Source organism: Chrysemys picta, chromosome 25 (assembly GCF_011386835.1).
Source record: "Chrysemys picta bellii isolate R12L10 chromosome 25, ASM1138683v2, whole genome shotgun sequence".
In the NCBI taxonomy this organism is placed as follows: domain Eukaryota; kingdom Metazoa; phylum Chordata; order Testudines; family Emydidae; genus Chrysemys; species Chrysemys picta.
The window spans coordinates 17,082,415-17,102,054 of record NC_088815.1 but is presented as its reverse complement, the minus strand read 5'-3'; the positions used below and the strand labels follow the sequence as shown (position 1 = coordinate 17,102,054).

Here is a 19,640-nt window from a genome sequence, read left to right as displayed (position 1 = left end):
ACTACATTTTTTCACTGTAATGGGAATTCCATATTTAAAAAAAATATTAATCAAGAATTGTATAAATGACAGGAGTCCTAACAACAAGAAGAGTTCATCAGACCAGCCCCCCCAGTTTCCACCATGGGCCCCAGATTGTCTCCCTATCTCCTATTTCCCCCCCTCTCTGCCCAGTCTCAGACGGCTATATAGAAGTGGTATAAAACAAAGTGGAATTATTTTTTGAAAGTTTCTTGCTGTGCCACATGCAAGCAGATGAGTAACTTTCCCCTGGTGGCTCCCAGACCATCCCCTGGCCAATCCCCATTTATAAACTATGTGAGATTTATAGACAGTGGAGCCCCTACTGTACACAGAAGTTGCTTTAATTAAATTCCATTAGTAAGCCATCCAAAGCTAGGGTTAGGATGTTTGACAAGACCAAAACTATAAGCCAAATGTGGAATTTCTGGACTGAGCCATTTGGGAGTTAGAAGAAAAATGTTCCAACCAGATTTCTACATGTAGAACCTCCCGTCTCCACAGTACAATTAGCTGAAAATGTTTTTCTTGTTAAACAGATTTTTAATGGTTAATTCTGTGTGATGAGGAAGAGAAAGTGTGGGTGTATTTTTAATAAAAACATTCTATATTTTTAAATTCCTAAAGTTATATAGCTAAAAAACTAGAAAGCATCTCTTCCTAGAGTTCCATGCATATAAATAGTGAAAATGAAGTAATTAGAGGTGATCATTTTTGAATTATTGGTGTCTAGCTAGTTGGGTTTTATTTAACCAGTGCTGTTTGATTGTTTTGCATAGGCAGAAGGTGAAGTGGCAGCTTTGAATCGGCGTATCCAGCTGGTGGAAGAGGAGCTGGATCGTGCCCAAGAACGTCTGGCGACAGCCCTGCAGAAACTGGAGGAGGCAGAGAAGGCAGCAGATGAAAGTGAGAGGTAGGCATCCAAAATGAACGATGCAGAGAAGTGACTTACATCGGAAGATCCCAGTAGTAGGCTACTTTAACAGTCTTTGAAGGTTTTAAAGACTTGGTGCACTTAAGTTCCGTTTCCCACTCACTCTTTCAGATGCTACTTTTAGTATTGTGAGAAATAAAGGGCCACAATCATAAAAGTGTTACTGCTCTGGTTAATAAGCTGTTCCCATTGTCTAGACATTTCCCGTTCCATCCAAAAAATGACAAAAAACTTTCAGTATATCATATACATCCCAGCTGCCCTTTTGGGGAAGCTAAACTTCCCAAGGGCTATATTCTCCCTTGTCCTGTTCCTCTCCAGCTGTCTAACCTATTTCTTTCCCACCATGATCTATTGTAATTTGTGTCCCATTTTGCTTTAACAAAGCCTGTTATCTCCACTGGGAAAAACTGTTATCTTTATTTACCTCTTGAGCACTATGCACACTCTTATGATACTATAATAAAAATTAAACATAAAACTGCATGAAGTTACAACTAAGGTTGCTGAGTGCAATTCAGGAGAATACATACCATTGAACACATCACTAATCCTCATGGAAATCTCAAGCTAAGACTGCAAAGACATCTGATGCAGCTTTCAACACTCAGATCATACAGTCAGATAATTAAAATAGAAGAATTCTCAATTGTTAGCCCCAAACACTATTTAACTTTGCCTCTCAATTTATTTTATAGCTGGATTCAACTTCCATTGAAGTCAATGACTGACTTCAGTGGGAGTTGAACTGAGCCCTTAGCCGTTTTAATACTGCTTGTTACTGCTCCACCTATAATATATACTTATTCAATGTCTAAATTGCATAAATCTTTCTATTAGAACTTTGTTTTCAATTGCCTATAACTTGGACAATTGCTTAGGATTTGGACTGAACGCTTCCAGGTTGGTCCTTGCCGCAGATTGAAAGTCTGAGCAAAAATGACTCAAGTGTTTCCAAGAGTGAGAACTAATCATATTAATAACATTTCTGATGGTTTTAAACACTTATGTCTCTCTAAAGTAAAAACTTTAAAGTTGGCAGCAGAGTAGTCCTGAGATTGGAGAGGTGTTTTGTCGTCTCCATGAAATATATTGAAATTTGGTAGTTACAAATACAGAAAAAACATAATTTGCACATAGACAGTATAACTTGTTATATGCTTGCTCTTAATTTTCTGAACATTCCAGCTGCACAGGCTCCCAGACCTTGATGAACTTTCTGTATCACATGCATACAATATGCACAGCATTTGAGCCGGCTCCTGTTTGGAGCTCTGCTTTCCCACCTTAAAATACTTGTTGATCTAAGGAGAAGGGCATTGGACAGGGAGCCAAGAGACCACACATTCTAGTCTCACCTCTTCCATTGATCAATAATGATTCCATGTACTTACAGTCTTATTATTGAGCAACTCCTCGTACACCTACCTTTTGAAGTAGATACATATCGACCACCCTATTTTGCAGAAGAGGTAAGTGAAGATCTGTGATGTTGCACCAGGTCACTGCTGGCAGCTTTGGTAATAGAACCCGATTTTCATGCACTTAGACACAATGCATTTTATAATTAATATGCCAAATCTATGTGTTTGACTATGCTGTTTGTAAAAATACTTGTAACATATTTTTGCCTGTCCACTCAAGTGAAATAGCATCTAATCAGAGTCCTGACTCTGTCCCTTGCTCTAACCACCAACCCATATTTCCCTCCTAGAGAAATAAAATCCAAGATTATACTGCTGTCTAGTAAATACCTGTGCATCCCATTGTCAAAGAATGTTATGTATACCCTTCTAGTAGCCGTATGTAGGGTGGACATTCCACCATCTGGGCCTATAATCGACATCTATTCTAAGATGCTAAAGGCCTCCCCCATCAATAGACCATAAAAGAGACTTCCAATGCCTAAGGGCCTTGTTGGTTAATTTATGGCAGAGGGTGCGCTGATCATATATATATCCTTTACCCAAGCATCTCAGGCAGTGGGTATGGGAGTTTGAGACCAGAACACTTACTTCAGAAGAAGGGCTTTTCTTCAACCTGGTGTTTTTTGCTGGATCTGCTATCTGTAAAGGTATTGCAATTTCTAGAACCAAAGCTGTGCTCGGAATTCTATATGCTTATGAGCCTTGGTGGCAGTGGCGTTGGAACAATTTTTATGATGGGGGTGCTGAAAGTCATGGAATAAAACTGTAAGCCTTGTATATGATGGAAACCACTTCAAGCTAGGGGGTGTTGCCACACACCCCAGTCCCTGTAGTTCCAGCACCCTGGCTTCAGGGCTCCCTGGCTCTGCAGGCTAGAGTCCAGAAACTATTAGTTGCCGTGAGTTGGGAGGGGAAATGTTGGAGAGAAAAGTATTTAGCTATTTTGTTTTTTTGTTAAATGCCACAGAGAAAAGTATTTAGCTATTTTGTTTTTAGCTATTTCCTCTTTACCTAATTATTCTAAGGACTACAAACTTGAGTAAGATTTTTTAAAAGAAAAGTTCCCACTAGTATCGCTCAAATATGTTTTAATGATACAAGCAAATAAATGTAATCTACTTAAAGTATATTGGGATCTTGCTAAATGGAAGAAGCACAATAAGCTAAGGAAGAATCCTGCACCATTCAATAGCTGCAAGCACTGTTAAGTTCAGACAATCTGATAAGTAGAGATTCATGCCAACTAGTATTATCAGCAACTTTGTTAGCCAATAAGAGCATGATAGATTGGTTTGGGTTCAAGTCACAGTAGTTAGATATTAAGAAGTTCACAACAGGGCCTGTTAGGCTAAATGTGCTGACTGGCTTGTAGTAGCCCCATCTCTCTGAAACAATCCGCTTTGTTTCCTTCTATAGAGGTATGAAAGTTATTGAAAACAGAGCAATGAAGGATGAAGAAAAAATGGAAATTCAGGAGATGCAGCTGAAAGAGGCTAAGCATATTGCTGAGGAGGCTGACCGTAAATATGAAGAGGTAAAAATGGTGCTGCATGGAAGTAGCAGGTGCTGTTTGCTTTGGTGAGAAAGTGATAAAAGAAAGTATCTGGAAGAACTTCAAACAGTCATATAGTCTGTTTAATACTATTTGTATACTTTCCATAAAGTGGTAGTTCAAGTTTGAAATATATTTTTGGGCACAGCAAGGCCACAAAGATGCAGTTCCTAACAGCCTGAGAATTAACATGAAATGAGCTTGTTACATCTTACACTGCCTAATGCTAGGAACATTGAAAGTCTCTCTGCTTCTGCGGAAGGGATCCTGCATTGAGCTCACTCTCCCTAGCAGCTGATTATAGGGTGTCAAGAGAGCATGGGCCAGATCTCTGTAATGTGTTGTCTATATGTTGCATATCTCCAGACTGGGTATTGCTTCTAGCCTTTATCTGAGAAGAAAGAAACCTGCAGAGATGTGGAACTTTGTGGAAAACAAATAGGGAAAAAATAATTCTCCTCTCTCTGCAGGTTGCGCGTAAACTGGTCATTTTGGAGGGTGAACTAGAGAGAGCCGAGGAACGTGCTGAGGTGTCAGAACTGTGAGTGGCTGTTCAATGGTTCTGCATGTACATAAATCATTTTGAAATATCAGACTAGAGATGGAAAGACCTTATTAGGTCCTATCTGTTCCCTGAATGCAGGGGGGAGGGGAAGGGCCTGCATAGTATGTAGAACCTTATCTCAGGGTTTTCATAGTAGCATCACTGTAGGATCCAAGTACACCTCTACCTCGATATAACGCTGTCCTCGCGCGCCAAGAAATCTTACCGTGTTATAGGTGAAACCGTGTTATATCAAACTTGCTTTGATCCACCGGCGTGCACAGCTCCCCCCTGGAGCACTGCTTTACCACGTTATATCCGAATTTGTGTTATATCGGGTCGCGTTATATTGGGGTAGAGGTGTAGTGTATCTCATTAATGTAAAGGTTGCCAGGATTTAGAGCTGGTGAGAGATGGAATTTCCTGAAGAATGGAAATTTCAAATATTTTTAAAAAGTTTTAGTTCCCTGTCATTCAGGAATCTCTACGAATTCCCTGATGGGAAGCCTATTAGATCTGAGAGCCTGGCATGCTCACGAATGGTGTGGAGAAAGTGAATAAGGAAGTGTAATTTCCTCCTTCCCATAACACAAGAACCAGTGGTTACCTAATAAAATTAATAGGAAGCAGGTTTAAAACATAAGGAAATACTTCTTCACATAATGCCGTCAACCTGTGGACCTCATTGCCAAAGCTGTTTTGAAGGCCAAAAGTATAACTGAGTTCAAAAAAGAATTAGATAAGTTTGTGGAGGACAGGACCATTAATGCCTATTAGGCAAGATGGTCAGGGACGCAACCCCTTGCTCTGGGTGTCTTTAAGCCTCTGATAGCCAGAAGATGGGACTGGATGACAGGGAATGGATCACTTGAGAAACTGCCCCGTTCCGTTCATTTCCTCTAAAGCATCTGACACTGGCCATTGGTGGAAGACAGGATCATGGGCTAGATCAGGGGAGGGCAAACTACGGTTCGTGGGCTGGATCCAGCCCATCGGGTCTTTCAATCCAGCCCGTGGGATTGCCAGCCCCGTGGCGCAGCAGGACTAAGGCAGGCTCCCTGCCTGCCCTGGCCCTGTGCCACGCCTGGAAGCAGCCGGTACCATGTCCCTGCGACCCCTGCGGTAAGGGGGGCAGAGGGCTCCGTGCGCTGCCCTCGCCTGCAGGCACCGCCCCCCGCAGCTCCTATTGGCTGGGAACGGGGAACCACGGCCAATGGAAGCTTCAGGGTTGGTACCCACAGGTGAGGGCAGCGCGCCGAGACGCCTGCCCTACCCCACCCCCAGGAGCCACTGCTGGACATGCTGGCCACTGCCAGGAGCAGCACGGGGCCGGGGCCACCAGGGAGCCTGCCTTAGCCCCGCTGCACGCCGCTGCCACCCCTGAGCCCGAACCCTTCCTGCACCCCGCACCTCAACCCCCTTCCCTGAGCCTCCTAACCCTCTACCTTGAGCCCCCGTCACACCCCTCCTGAACCCCAACCCCCTGCCCTGAGCCCGTCGCATCCCGCACGCCTCCTGCATGCCAACCCCCTGCCCTGAGTCCCCTCCTGCACCTCACACCCCTCCCCCGAGTCTCCTCCCGCACCCCACACTCCCTCCCATACCCCAACCCCCTGCCCCAGCCCTACATTCATGGCCCTGCGTACAATTTCCCCACCCAGATGTGGCGCTTGAGTCAAAAGTTTGCCCACCCTTGGGCTAGATGGACCATTGATCTGACCCAGTATGGCCATTCTTATGTTCTAATTAAATTCCTGGTACAATTAACAGAAGATACCAGTTCACAGAGGACAGCATGGAGCTCTAAGATTCAAGAAAGGAAATCAAGCAGAACAAATAAGCCTAACAAGCTATATTTTGCTACAAAAATCTATTTGCTACAAAAGTCAGCATAACATTTACAGTTTCCCAAAATATACTATGTACATCAACTTAGTGCACTGAGTGTATCTAACAAGTTGGCTCACATTTTACTTGTTTAGCACATTTGGAAACCAAACAGCATAATATATGGAGAAGAACTGATCTGATCACCTTTGTCTTTGTGTAGAAAATGCAGTGACCTTGAAGAAGAACTAAAAAATGTCACTAACAACCTAAAGTCCCTGGAGGCTCAGTCTGAGAAGGTTGGTTCTTCCTGATTAAGAACACAGAATGTTTAAGGTTCAGCAAGGAGAATGAAGAGCTGGTGATACAAGTTTACAGCAATCACAAAAAAAAAGAGGAATCTGAAAACTTGTCATGCTTTTTGTATTGATTAACTGAAGAATTATTGGAGGAATTGGTGTGTAAGGTGAATTTGATACCAAAAAGTCTTCTGTAGAAAGCCAGTACATTTGCTTGTAGTAGGGGTCCTAGGACAATCTGACTGGAGATCTAATTGTGTAGAATTAGTCCCTTGTGTTATCAACATATTAGACCCAGGGTATGTTACAAGACATACCAATTTACGTAATATTGTGAGGCTATGTTAACTGATACTGAATGATTTCACAAAGTTGTATGGCTGGGGGAGCAGGAGTCAAGCAATTGAAGAGGGAATGAAGCACGGTATTGTATGGGAAGTGTCATCTTACCTGTGCAGTGCCCATTTTTCTAGTGTTTGCAGTTGGGAGAGGGGTTTTTTGGGGGAAGGAGGTTGATGTCTTTTGGTGTATGGTTGTATTTATTAACAGTTAACACTCTTGTAAGGGGGTTTTGGAGTGAACTTTGCATTTCTGGGTTATTCAATACTTGAGTTTTGGGGAATGAAACATGTTCAGGGAAGGCACACGTAGTACAGGGCATTGTGCTACTACAGTCTTAACTCCAAATTACCCACACTTTTTACTTTTGAATCTGTTTGCTGGCATCACTTACAAAGTTTTTCTAGCACAGAAGACTAACAGGCTAGAAATATATCTCACTCATTACTGAACCTTTCAGAAGTTGTATTATATAGCTGGATACCTTTACATGGAACTGTACTGAAATTCAAATGATCTCTGCCCTGAGGAGCTCACAAGAGTAGTTCAGACAGAACTTGTCAAATGATGAGCCATGGTGGATGAAGTGTAGATGAAAAGCAAAGGCAATACAGCTGGTAAGGTGTTTTACGAGAACAACAAAATTGGGGCATGGTAACTAACTTTACATATGCTTCTCTTGTGTCTTCTGACAATTTAATTCAAGTATCTGGGTACCAGAATGGGCACAAATACTGAGTAGAGACTAAAGATAGAATTTTAGTCCAAATAACTGACTTTTGAGGAGGGGCTTGAAAATAAGTGAAGTCACTTGTTGAAGAATAGCCTGTTCCAGGGAGATGGGATGGTTTGAATTACTTCAAGGACATGAGTTTCTTGAGGTAGGTAGGGGTGTGTGTACGTACACACACACACACACACACACACACACACAGCTCCACTTTTTATTATATGTAAATGGAGCCATAGTCCAAGGCAAAGAATATAGCCCCTAAGCAAAAGACAAGGCATTCAGAATTTTATTCAGACAGTGGGCAAACAAGAAACCTCAAGAAATACAGTGACATGGTTGCATCCGGGAAATGGGATGATAATTAAGGAAAAGCATTTTAGAATGACAGGAGGCTACTACCTGTTGGCCCTTAACAGTAGCCAAACAAAAAAGTTAAACTGTCTGATGTTTAGTTTTCCTACCAGCTTAACAGATTGTTCGCCCTGTTTTCACAGTACTCTGAAAAAGAGGATAAATATGAAGAAGAAATCAAGCTTCTCTCTGACAAACTCAAGGAGGTGAGACGATCCATCCCAATTAATTTGCATTTCAGCAGAGATTGTTTCTCGTCCAGTATCTAAGATTCTGCATAATCTTTTTCCAGGCTGAAACACGTGCTGAGTTTGCAGAAAGAACGGTTGCTAAACTGGAAAAGACTATTGATGATCTGGAAGGTATGAAATTACTTTTGAAATTTTTACTGTTTTTACAAGTCCCATCAATTTCAAAACTGAGAAACAATAAATTCTAGCACTATGTATTCTCTGTAGATTATGGGGGAAATCTTTATACTACTATAATTACCTGTAGCGAAACCATTAAACACAGTTATACTATAATATTTACTTTTTTCCTCAGCATTTTCCCCTAAAAATTCATCCATTTGGTAGTACGATAGAGTCATCTGAATCTGTGGATGGCCAATTCTCTTGATTAAGAAATGAACACTTAAAATATGTCTGAATTCTTAATAGGACAGAATGCTCTACTGAACATAACTCTCTATTACAGATTCTATACTTATTAAACACCATTTAATCCCTTGGCATGGGGTGAATGTGTCCCCTGCCTCCATGTAGCTGAATTTATGTTCATTTTGTCCTGATTAAGCCAGTCAGTTGGACTATCAGACTAAATCAGTTTTCTTGGAGGAGTTCCAAAAAAAGTTGTCCCTTATAAACTGAAAGCTATGCATATGAGATTCATACATGTAGACATATTGTTCATTAATGTGCTTTGTTCCTGTAAATTGCTTGAAGAAGAACATAAGAGCATAAGAACGGCCATACAGTGTCAGACCAAAGGTCCATCTTGCCCACTATCCTGTTTTCTGACAGAGGCCAATGCTAGGTATCCCAGAGGCTAGGGACACCATCCCTGCCCATCCTGGCTAATAGTCATTGGTGGACCTACATTCTTCAAAACTTAGCTCTCAGTAGAAAAACAGTGATAGTTAATCTGGAGGTGTGAGGGCCACACACTAGTCTACAGACAGATGGTTGGGTCCAAAAGCAAACTAGATCCCAAATTTCAGGATGATTGAGATTGTGTTCCAATAAAAAGGACAGGGTATCAATCCCAGAAGCTGTGCTAGCATCTCTTCTGAATGGAATAGCTACCACTCCTTCCCAGAGATCACATGCAACAAGTAATAGCAAAGAAATGTAAGCAGCAGAAACCATGACTATAGGTGAAAATTAGTGTGGTCAAGTGATTTAAAAAAAAAAAAACCCACAATTAATCGCGCTGTTAAACAATAATAGAATACTATTTATATGCTCACTTTATATTTATTTTTATTATAAAAAATTGACACTGTAAAAAATAAAAGATTGAATTGAAAAATACTCTTAATACAAGTACTGTAGTGCAATCTCTTTATAATGAAAGTTGAACTTACAAATGTAGAATTATGTACAAAAATAACTGCATTCAAAAATAAAACAATGTAAAACTTTAGAGCGTACAAGTCCACTCAATCCTACTTCTTGTTCAGCCAATCACTCAGACCAGGGGTCGGCAACATTTGGCACGCGACTTGCCAGGGTAAGCACCCTGGCGGGCCAGGCCAGTTTATTTACCTGTTGACGTGGCAGGTTCGGCCGCTTGCGGCCCCCACTGGCCGCGGTTCACCGTCCTGGGCCAATGGGGGCGGCGAGAAGCGGCGCGGGCAAGGGATGTGCTGGCCACAGCTTCCCACCGCCCCCATTGGCCCGGGACGGCGAACCGCGGCCAGTGGGGGCCACAATCGGCCGATCTTGCCGTGTCAGCAGGTAAATAAACTGGCCTGGCCCGCCAGGGTGCTTACCCTGGCGAGCCGCGTGCCAAACGTTGCTGACCCCTGGCTCAGACAAACAAGTTTGTTTACATTTGCAGGAGATAATGCTGCCCACTTCTTGTTTACAATGTCACCTGAAAGTGAGAACAAGCGTTCTCATGGCACTGTTGTAGCTGGAGTAGCAAGATATTTACGTGCCAGATGCGCTAAAGATTCATAGGTCCCTTCATCTTCCACCACCATTCCAGAGGACACGCATCCATGCTGATGATGGGTTCTGCTTGATAACAATCCAAAGCAGTGCAGACCAACGCACGTTCATTTTCATCATCTGAGTCAGATGCCACCAGCAGAAGGTTGATTTTCTTTTCTGGTGGTTTGGATTCTGTAGTTTCCGCATCAGAGTGTTGCTCTTTTAAGAGTTCTGAAAGCATGCTCAACTCCCCATCCTGATCAGATTTTGGAAGGCACTTCAGATTCTTAAATCTTAGGTGGAGTGTTGTAGCTATCTTTAGAAATCTCACACTGGTACCTTCTTTGTGTTTTGTCAAACCTGCTGTGAAAGTGTTCTTAAAATTAACAACATGCTGGGTCATCATCCGAGACTGCTATAACATGAAATATATGGCAGAATTCGGGTAAAAAAGAGCAGGAGACATACTGAACTCCTTTGGGGAGAATTGTAACAAATTTAATTAATGCTTTTTTTTTTTTAAACAAGTCTCATCAGCATGGAAACAAGTCCTCTGAATTTTGGCCAAAGCATGAAGGGGCATACGAATGTTTAGCAGATCTGGCATGTAAATACCTTGCAATCCCAGCTACAGAAGAGCCATGTGAATATCTGTTCTCACTTTCAGGTGACATTATAAATAAGAAGCAGGCAGCATTATCTCCCGTAAATGTAAACAATCTTGTTTGTCTTAGCGATTGGCTGAACAAGAAGTAGGACTGAGTGGACTTGTAGGTTCTAAAGTTTTACGTTGTTTTGAGTGCAGTTACATAACAAACAAACAAACCAACCAACCTACTCTTGATGACGCTGCTTCTTGGCAGTATTTCGGCGGCGACGCCTCTTGATGTTGCCGTTTCTCGGTGGCATTTCGACGGATGCTTCTCCGTCGGCCAGTACGCGGGTGCACATAGATGCCCTGGCAGGCACCATGGCACCCATGAGCACCGCTGCTGTATACCAACTGCACCTAATCAAGGGGCCATTTTATTTTATTTATAGGAATAGAATTTATTTTAAGGTTTGTTATCTGACTCAGTTGTGACTAGTAGGAAGATCTGGCTTCTAAATCTTTTCTAAAACTCTACTGAAAATTTTTTTTATAAGAAATTGAAACTCCTGACATTTTGGCAGTTAGTACATGCGTATAGCTTTTGCCTTATAGTTTAATGTTCTCTAATCTTGTTTACATGCTTTCTTCTCATCTTTATTTTCCACCGTTTATCCTCACTTGCTGCATTCCAATTGTTCTTCATATTCTCTACCATGCATCTCTTGCTGTGGACTGTTTTACTACATTTCTTGTTGAACATCTTGCCTTGGGCCCTTGGATCTGTAGACGAGCTGTATGCTCAGAAGCTGAAGTACAAAGCTATCAGTGAGGAGCTTGACCACGCACTCAATGATATGACCTCTTTGTAAATGCATTTCCTCTTTTGGCTTTGCCTTGGTGCACTAAGATTCTGCCTTTAATACTAGTCTCTGAGTAATTCCTAGTACTAGCCCGTCTTTTTCTGTAAAAACTGAATTAAATAAAAACAAGCTATCTTGATACCTGTACATTCTCTGCTTTTTTTCTTTTCCATGATTAGTTATGTCATTAATGTCCTTCTTTTAATTTGTTCTTTTATAACATGTCTGGTCAGATTTTAGCAGAGCCCTGTAATTCTCACTAGGATACTTTTAGGAGAATTAGTTTAATTGTACTCAGATTGCTTCTTTAAAAACCAAAACCTATCCAGTTGTTAGTTAAAATGTAAGTGACGGGTCACATAACAAAACTGGAAGAAAGTTCAAATAAAGTGGCATGTAGGACAAAATAAAAAATGAATATAAATCCCACCTGCAGCACTCATATTACTTCAGTGGTTATTTATTTCCTGGACAGCAGTGACTATAATGAACGCGCAAACAGGAACTGTGCAAAGACCCAACTTCAGGCAGCAAAAACAGATCCAGAGATACACTTGCTATGCTACTGATGCCCCTTTGTGTGCTGCATCAAAATAAAACCACTCACAACTGGGATGTAAACTGATGAATGCTGTCATAACTAGCATCTTAAATCAATCAACTACTCCTTGAACAGAAGGATTTTAGGTAGTTTATTCCTCTGTCCAAGCAGATTTGAATTTGATTACAACTTTGAGAGACATGAAATCAAAAGCTTTATTACAATCTGAATATGACACCCATTCATTTAATAGTGTCCAATCATTTATAGATATTTATATTGATACTTGCATGTTGATTAAGGACAATGTTACGTGGATTGTAAATTGTGTGGAGGATCCCTAAATAACTATTATAAATGACAAAGTGTCCTGTGAAAAACTACAGGGATCTGCTAAGTCTGATCTTATTCAAGAGGAAGTAACATCATTGCATTCAGAGGAGTTGCAGACACCAGTGAAAAGGGAGAAGTAATCCAAAGGAACTTAAAGAAATACCTGTTAACAGCAAGCTAATGCCTCTGATCAGAAAAATCCAAATACTTTTCAGTTTTCAGCTGTATGCATATGACACCATAGGAGAGGTAATAATCCTTCTGCATACAACACTTTAGTAACCACACCTGGAATATTTTGTTTAGTTCTGCACACTTCATTAAATTGACAAATGGGAGGGACCTCAGCAAGGAAGCTCAGAAAAGATAACTAGAATGGCCAGGAGGCTGAAAAGTAACCTATAAAGAAGTTGAACTATGCATATTTAGGGCTCTTAATCTAAATGACGACAATGGCCATAGTAGAAGATGGAGATAAGTCTACAGAGTGTATGAGTGTGAAAACAGAGGATGAAGTGTGAGTGTTAAAATGAGATGAAGAACTATTTAGCATACTAAAAAGGGATGAAATTGAGAAATTGAAATTGAGAAGGGTTTTATCTTGAGTAAGGAACTGTGCCAAATCAGATCTAGTAACTCTAAAATTTCAGTATATTAGAACACCCTTGTTAAGACTTTAAATGTGAATATCTTGGATTTCTGTTTCAAGAAAAGAAAGAAACATTCAACATATATGTATGACCTTGAATCTGACTGTGCTGGTTTGGCCAAATGCATACTTCCTATTTTAGATTTGAAGCCAAAAAGAAACAAACAGTGCTTTTCTGTAAGACAACTGGCATATTTGAACTATTATTTTGTGGTATAGTTTAAAAAAAAAATTATAAATTCTATTCTGTTTTCCTGCATGAAGTCTTTATGCCTGATGTCAACAAATAGGGGAAGAAAGAATTATTCAAATAATATATTAGGAAACTATCATCATGAATACAAAAAAAAATTAATGCAATATTGTGGTTGAGTTTTGAAAGGCACAATAGTCAGGAAAGCCTTAGAGTTCCTGATGCAAATATAACTCACCCCCCCCCCTCACACTTTGTAGCTGCTTAAATTTCACAATTGAAATGAGCAACCTGGCCCTAACTTGAGGTGCAGACCATCCCTGGTCATCCAGTCCCAGCTTCTGGCAGTCAGTCAACCTGATTGGCAGAAGCTGGGACTGGATGACCAGGGATGGATCATTCAATAACTGCTCTGGTCTGTTCGCACCCCCTGAAGTATCTGGCAGTGGCCATTGTCAGAGAAAGGATACAGAGCTAAGTGAACTATTGGTCTAACCCAGTATGGCCATTCTTATTTCTAACCCACATTTCAAACTGAAAGCAACAGGAGTTGCAGATATATCAAATATATATACTTGGACTGACGCTGAGATGGAAATAGGAGAGACTTGTTGAAAGTTTCTAGGTAACGATAAAAGGGGTAAAAAACGAGAGTGATGTCATGATAGGGGTCTACTACAGATCATCTAACCAGGAACAAGAGGCTTTTTTTAAAACAACTAACAAAATCAGCCAAAGCACAGGACTTGGTGGTTATGGGGGACCTGAACTATCCAGACATCTGTTGGGAAAATAACATGGCAGGGCACAGATTATCCAACAAGTTCCTGGAATGTACTGGAGACAAATTTTTATTTCAGAAGGTGGAAAAAGCTACTAGGGGAGAGGCTGTTCTAGATTTCATTTTGCTAAACAGGAAGGAACTGGTTAAGAATATGAAAGTGGAAGGCAGCTTGGGTGAAAGTGATCATGAAATGACAGTTCATGATCCTAAGAAATGGTAGGAGGGAAATCAGCACAATAAAGATAATGGATTTCAAGAAGGCAGACTTTAGCAAACTCAGGGAGTTGGTAGGTAAGAGCCTATAGGAAGCAAGTCTAAGAGAAAAAACATTTCAAGAGAGTTGGCAGTTTTTCCAAGAGACATTGTTAAGGGCACAAGAGCAAACTATTCCAATGCATAGGAAAGATAGGAAGTATAACAAGAGACACACACACACACACCAGTTTAACCAAGAGATCTTCAATAATCTGAAACTCAAAAAGAAGAGTCCTACAAAAAGTGAAAATTAGGTCAAATTACAAAGGATGAATATAAACAAATAACACAAGTATGTAGAGACAAAATTAGAAAGGCCAAGGCACAAAATGAGATTAAATTAGCTAGAGACAAGAAAACATTCTACAAATACATTAAAAGCAAGAGGAAGACCAAGGACAAGGTAGTCCTGTTATGTGGTATACCTTGAATTTAGTAATGCTTTTGATACTGTCTTGCATGACTTTCTCATAAAAAAACTAGAGAACTACAACCTAGATGGAGCTACTATAAGGTGGCTGCATAACTGATTGGAAAACCATTCCCAGAGAGTAGTTATCAGTGGTTCACAGTCAAGCTGGAAGGGCATATTAAATGGGGGCCCTCAGGGATCAACTCTGGATCCGGTTCTGTTCAATATTTTCATCAATGATTTAGATAATAGCATAGAATACGATGATTTAGATAATGGCATCAAGTTTTCAGACAATACCAAGCTGGGAGGGGTTGCAAGTACTTTGGAGAACAGGATTAAAATACTAAATGATCTGGACAAACTGGAGAAATGGTCTGAAGTAAACAGGATGAAATTCAATAAGGACAAATGCAAAGTACTCCATTTAGGAAGGAACAATCAGTTGCACACATACCAAATGGGAAGCGACTGCCTAGGAAAGAGTACAGTGAAAAGGGATCTGCGGGTCATAGTAGAACACAATCTAAATACGAGTCAACAGTGTAACGCTGTTGCGCACACACACACAAGAAGTAAACATCATTCTGGGATGTATTAGCAGGTGTGTTGTAAGCAAGACACAAGAAGTAATTCTTCTGCTCTACTCTGCACTGATTAGGCCTCAACTGAAATATTGTGTCCAGTTCTGGGGACCACATTTCAGGAAACATATGGACAAATTGGAGAAAGTCCAGAGAAGAGCAACAAAAATTATTAAAATTCTAGAAAACATGACCCATGAGGGAAGACTGAAAAAATTGGGTTTGTTTAGTCTGGAGAAGAGAAGACTGAGTGGGAACACAAGTATATAAAAGGTTGTTACAATGAAGAGGGAGGAAAATTGTTCTCATTAACCTCTGAAAATAGGACAAGAAGCAATGGGCTTAAATTGCAGCAAAGGCGTTTAGGTTGGACATTAGAAAAGATTCTTAACTGTCACAGTAGTTAAGCACTGGAATAAATTACCTAAGGAGGCTGTAGAATCTCTGTCACTGGAGATTTTTAAGAGTAGGTTAGACAAATACCTGTCAGGGATGGTCTAGATAATACTAAGTCCTGCCTTGAGTGCAGGGGACTGGACTAGAAGACCTCTCGAGGTCCTTTCCAGTCCTACGATTCTATGATTCTATGTCTAGTGCACTTCTGAAAATTAGGCCCTCTGCTTCTCAGTGTCTAGTTGTAACTGCCTGGTTTGGAACCTTTAGAACTCAATCAGAACTCTGAAGGAACTGTTTTATAAATAAATAATAAATTAGAAAGGGAATCTCTAGCATTATATGTGTGTGATCCATACTCCATTTTTCTTTTGCTGGACTTTTGTAATTGGTGCAATCAAATCCATCAATGCTTGTGATGGCTCTCCCACTAGTACAAATCCCATGAGTCATATTGGGAAATATATGCCAATGGAAGCAGTTGCGATTGTTGTCAGTTCTACACCTAGTGCTAACAATACCTCTAAGGAGTGGTCTACACGGGGGACAATCAGGAAAGGTGAATCAACTAAAGTCATGCAGTCAATGTGTATAACTTAGTGTGTTTACCTCCGTCCCCAGGTAGATGTTTTAATTCAGGAGCAATGTAACCTTAGGAGGACTAAGTTACAGGAAATGTAGACCGCTTTACTCCTGAACGAAAGCATCCACAGGGGTTAAATGTACGTTATGTGCATTGACTTCACACCTTTAGTTGACTTGCCTTAATTTTGATAAATGGCCTGGTAGAGACATGTAATTTAGTGTTTAGGAGGAGGAGGAGGAGGGGTGTTTCACACTAACTTATGGGGTTTTTAGTTAAAATGCCTATTGTCCACATAATACAATTCTTCTTTCAATTTAAATGTCCAGTTTTTTACCAAGAGGATAATCTCTTTTGAAGGTGCATTAAGTTAACTAAGGAATGAGTTAGTGCAAAATAAGATTTGTGTGGATGCATCTATTTCACATTGACTTAGCAGTCCTCCCACTGTTATCTCATACTGCAATGCATGATGCCAGGCCCGAGCTGTCTGTTTACCTGTGCGTCTTCTACTGTTATGGCATCTTGATCAGATTTTTGCTGTGAAGCCACCACCAAATCTCATTTGTCATGGGTCTGCAGTATCATCCCTTTTGGCACTGTCCAACGTTGACCAGGACTCTAAGTAGGTGAAGGAAGGGAGCTTCTCTGAAAGCCAAGATCTCTTCCTCACACAAAAGTCTGAGGCAGTCAAATGAACATGCAGCTCCTGAAAGCCAGGTGGACACCCAGCCTGATGGACCTGGGGAGGGGACTTCTGCGAGTAAGTTTGGTGCTATATTAAATAACTGTATAGAAGGGTTGAATATTTTTTTGTTGTGGATGCCTGCTAGATGCTGCCATCGTGGGCAGATGTGATCTAGGAGCCTCTCTGGGCCTGCTAGCTTGGAAATATCCCCCAGGGCTTTAAACTGCATCTGCACTGGGGAAGTTTAGTTCCATGACTATTTGCTGCCCATATATATTAATAGCCCACTGGGCTGCCCCCCCTCCCTATACCACTATGGTCTCCTTTCTCATTCCAGATTCCTCAACCACTATGCCCTAGCCCTCCCCGTAGTCAAGTAGGATTTTAATAAAGAAACACTATAATGTAACCATGTTCATTGAAACACTAGATGCTGTGAAAATAAAGCAATATTAAAAAAAAAAAAAGGACATTGATTTATAATTTGTGCAATGCCCTGAGATTTCAGCTATCTTAGCATTTTATGAGATACATTTCCCCAAAGTGGGACAGGACAGAGATAAGGCAAGTCAGCCTTCCAGCTACGTTATCCCTGTAAGTTCTGAACTATTGCAGAACTCTTCATTTTGCAATGCATTTGGTGCATGTTGGAGATGCGATAAAGTAGAATTGAAGGCAAACAAAACATCTTACCATCTTCAGAGTCACTCCAGACTGGCAAAAGGCTACGGAAATGGCATTCTAAAAGAGAGGAAAAAGCAACATTTTATCATTGGTGACATGAAAACTGAAATTAGTACAATAACTACTTGTTCTGTTTTCAGTTCCCCCAGCTCTTGCACCCGAAGCCCTGTGACCGCAACAGACTGGACTATTATCTACTGTGGATCACGTAGCCAATCTCCAGGGCAAGAAAAGAAATACAAAGCAGGAAATGTGGGGTGAGCTGCAGTCAGAGTCCAGAACAGGACCAAGAAGACAGAGGACTGGAGAGGAGTTTTCATTGCAGAAAATTAGGCCAGAGATATCACTAGAAGACAATTGAACTGATGAGGCAAACTCTAGGAAACCTCTAGGATGTGCCAAACCAGCTCCTTGAACTGATGACAAAGCAGTTTTGCTGGAGACCCTTAGAGTGCCATCTTCCTACCCAACACTACAGTCACATCCCAGACATATCCTGCAGCCTGTGGACAATACTGCTTCCTGAGAGCAGCACCTGCACGTCCCAGAATTCCATCAGGCACTTTCCTGGGATGTGGTGTGCGGAGGAGAGTGAAAACACTGAATTCTGGGAACCCACCTTCATCCCCACAACTACAAACAATGGCTTCTGCTCTCACCATTCCACATATGAAGGGAAAGAGCACCCAGAAATCCTGTACAATCATGTTTACTCTGCACTTACAGGCAGGCTGTCCGTGTATCTGCAGAATTTAAAAATGAGCATTTTTTTCAAAATGCAACATATTTTATTGAGCTGAAATTTGCACTGTATTATTGTTTGTTACCAGGGTTACAAACTGGGACAGACTTATTCAATTTCTTGTTTTCATTTGATGTTTGTTAAAGTTTTGCTTGACAAAAGCTCAAAGTTTAATAAAATTTCAAATCTCAAACACAAAATCAACTTTCAGCAAATTGTCACACTAAGCAACTACAAAACACCAAATCCACACTCTCAAAACAATGAACACTGGCCAGAGAGCATAATATGATTAAAACATTTCAAAAACCTCCCAGTATAAACAAGACCTTAGAATCAGTAAGATGCCAAGACACTGCATTTTAAAGAACAAAATCTCTATTACTTTCCCGGCAAAGGCGAGAATGAAAAGGACTTGCTGCACATAGAGATAGAAAATTAAAGCTCTAGCAGTCATTTTCAGTCCGCGATCTCATCTACTTGGGGATTGGCCCAGCTTTGAGCAGGGGGTCGGACTAGATGACCTCCTGAGGTCCCTTCCAACCCTGATATATCTATGATCCCTCATCCCTCATGGAAGGTTTGGCAGCGGCTGCCAGTGTGAAAAGCCCATTTACTAGACACAGCCCGTGGCCCTGCCTGTCCCCGACAGGCGCGGGCGGTAACCGCGCAAGGACTCAGCAATGGGTTAGCCGCAGTTCTACGTTTCTTTCAACGTGGCCAACGAGACTCGATTAAGCCCGTTTCGCTACGAAACTCCTCCCGGGGCCGCGCGCTAGCAACGGGGGCCGCCGCTCTCCCCACACGGAGCGCTGGCTTGTAAAAACCTGGGCTCAGCTCACCCAACCCCAGACACCCCCGGGGCGGGCGAGCGGGCGGGCGGCCCCAGGGAGATACGTAGGCCCAGGACCATGAAGCTCACCGAGCTATTCTGGCTCTAGCCAGCACCTCGCCCTGCTACCGCCACCGCCAGCGAAGGACCTCAGGAACAGCAACACGCAGCAGTGCAGCCAACCAATCAGGGAGCAGGTTACACATTCGGCAAGGTGCCCTACCAATGGGGCTTTGGCTCTGTGCTCTTCCTGCTCGGGAGCTGGCAGGGCGGGATGTGAGGTGACGCATGCCTCAGCTAGCCAATAAGAGCATGAAGCGGGTGTGAGG

General features: G+C 41.6%; 1 protein-coding gene and 1 long non-coding RNA gene across 8 annotated transcripts in view; one reads left to right on the top strand and one right to left on the bottom strand.

Moving 5' to 3' along the window:
• The window catches only part of TPM4 (tropomyosin 4), a 33,010-nt gene extending 14,331 nt beyond the window's left edge, over positions 1-18,679 (top strand). Inside the window, exons 3-9 of one of the 2 annotated variants that reach the window (XM_005279053.5) lie at positions 801-934; positions 3,799-3,916; positions 4,405-4,475; positions 6,529-6,604; positions 8,171-8,233; positions 8,320-8,389; positions 17,878-18,679. In XM_005279053.5, coding sequence (XP_005279110.1) covers positions 801-934; positions 3,799-3,916; positions 4,405-4,475; positions 6,529-6,604; positions 8,171-8,233; positions 8,320-8,389; positions 17,878-17,909 — 564 coding nt within the window. In that variant the 3' untranslated portion in view covers positions 17,910-18,679. Of the gene's footprint in view, positions 1-800; positions 935-3,798; positions 3,917-4,404; positions 4,476-6,528; positions 6,605-8,170; positions 8,234-8,319; positions 8,390-11,564; positions 11,778-17,877 lie in introns of those variants that run through there. The other variant, XM_005279052.4, reaches the window with a different exon arrangement.
• LOC101933624 (uncharacterized) overlaps positions 1-19,562 on the bottom strand; it is a 38,967-nt gene extending 19,405 nt beyond the window's left edge. For 3 of the 6 annotated variants that reach the window (XR_010594860.1, XR_010594863.1, XR_010594862.1), the window contains exons 1-3: positions 19,402-19,554; positions 17,747-17,794; positions 16,864-16,986 (exon numbers count right to left, since the gene is read on the bottom strand). This is a non-coding gene — a long non-coding RNA (uncharacterized LOC101933624). Of the gene's footprint in view, positions 1-16,863; positions 16,987-17,746; positions 17,795-19,401 lie in introns of all 6 variants that reach the window. The other 3 variants (XR_010594864.1, XR_010594861.1, XR_509219.4) reach the window with 3 other exon arrangements.
• Between the last annotated feature and the right edge of the window lie 78 nt (positions 19,563-19,640).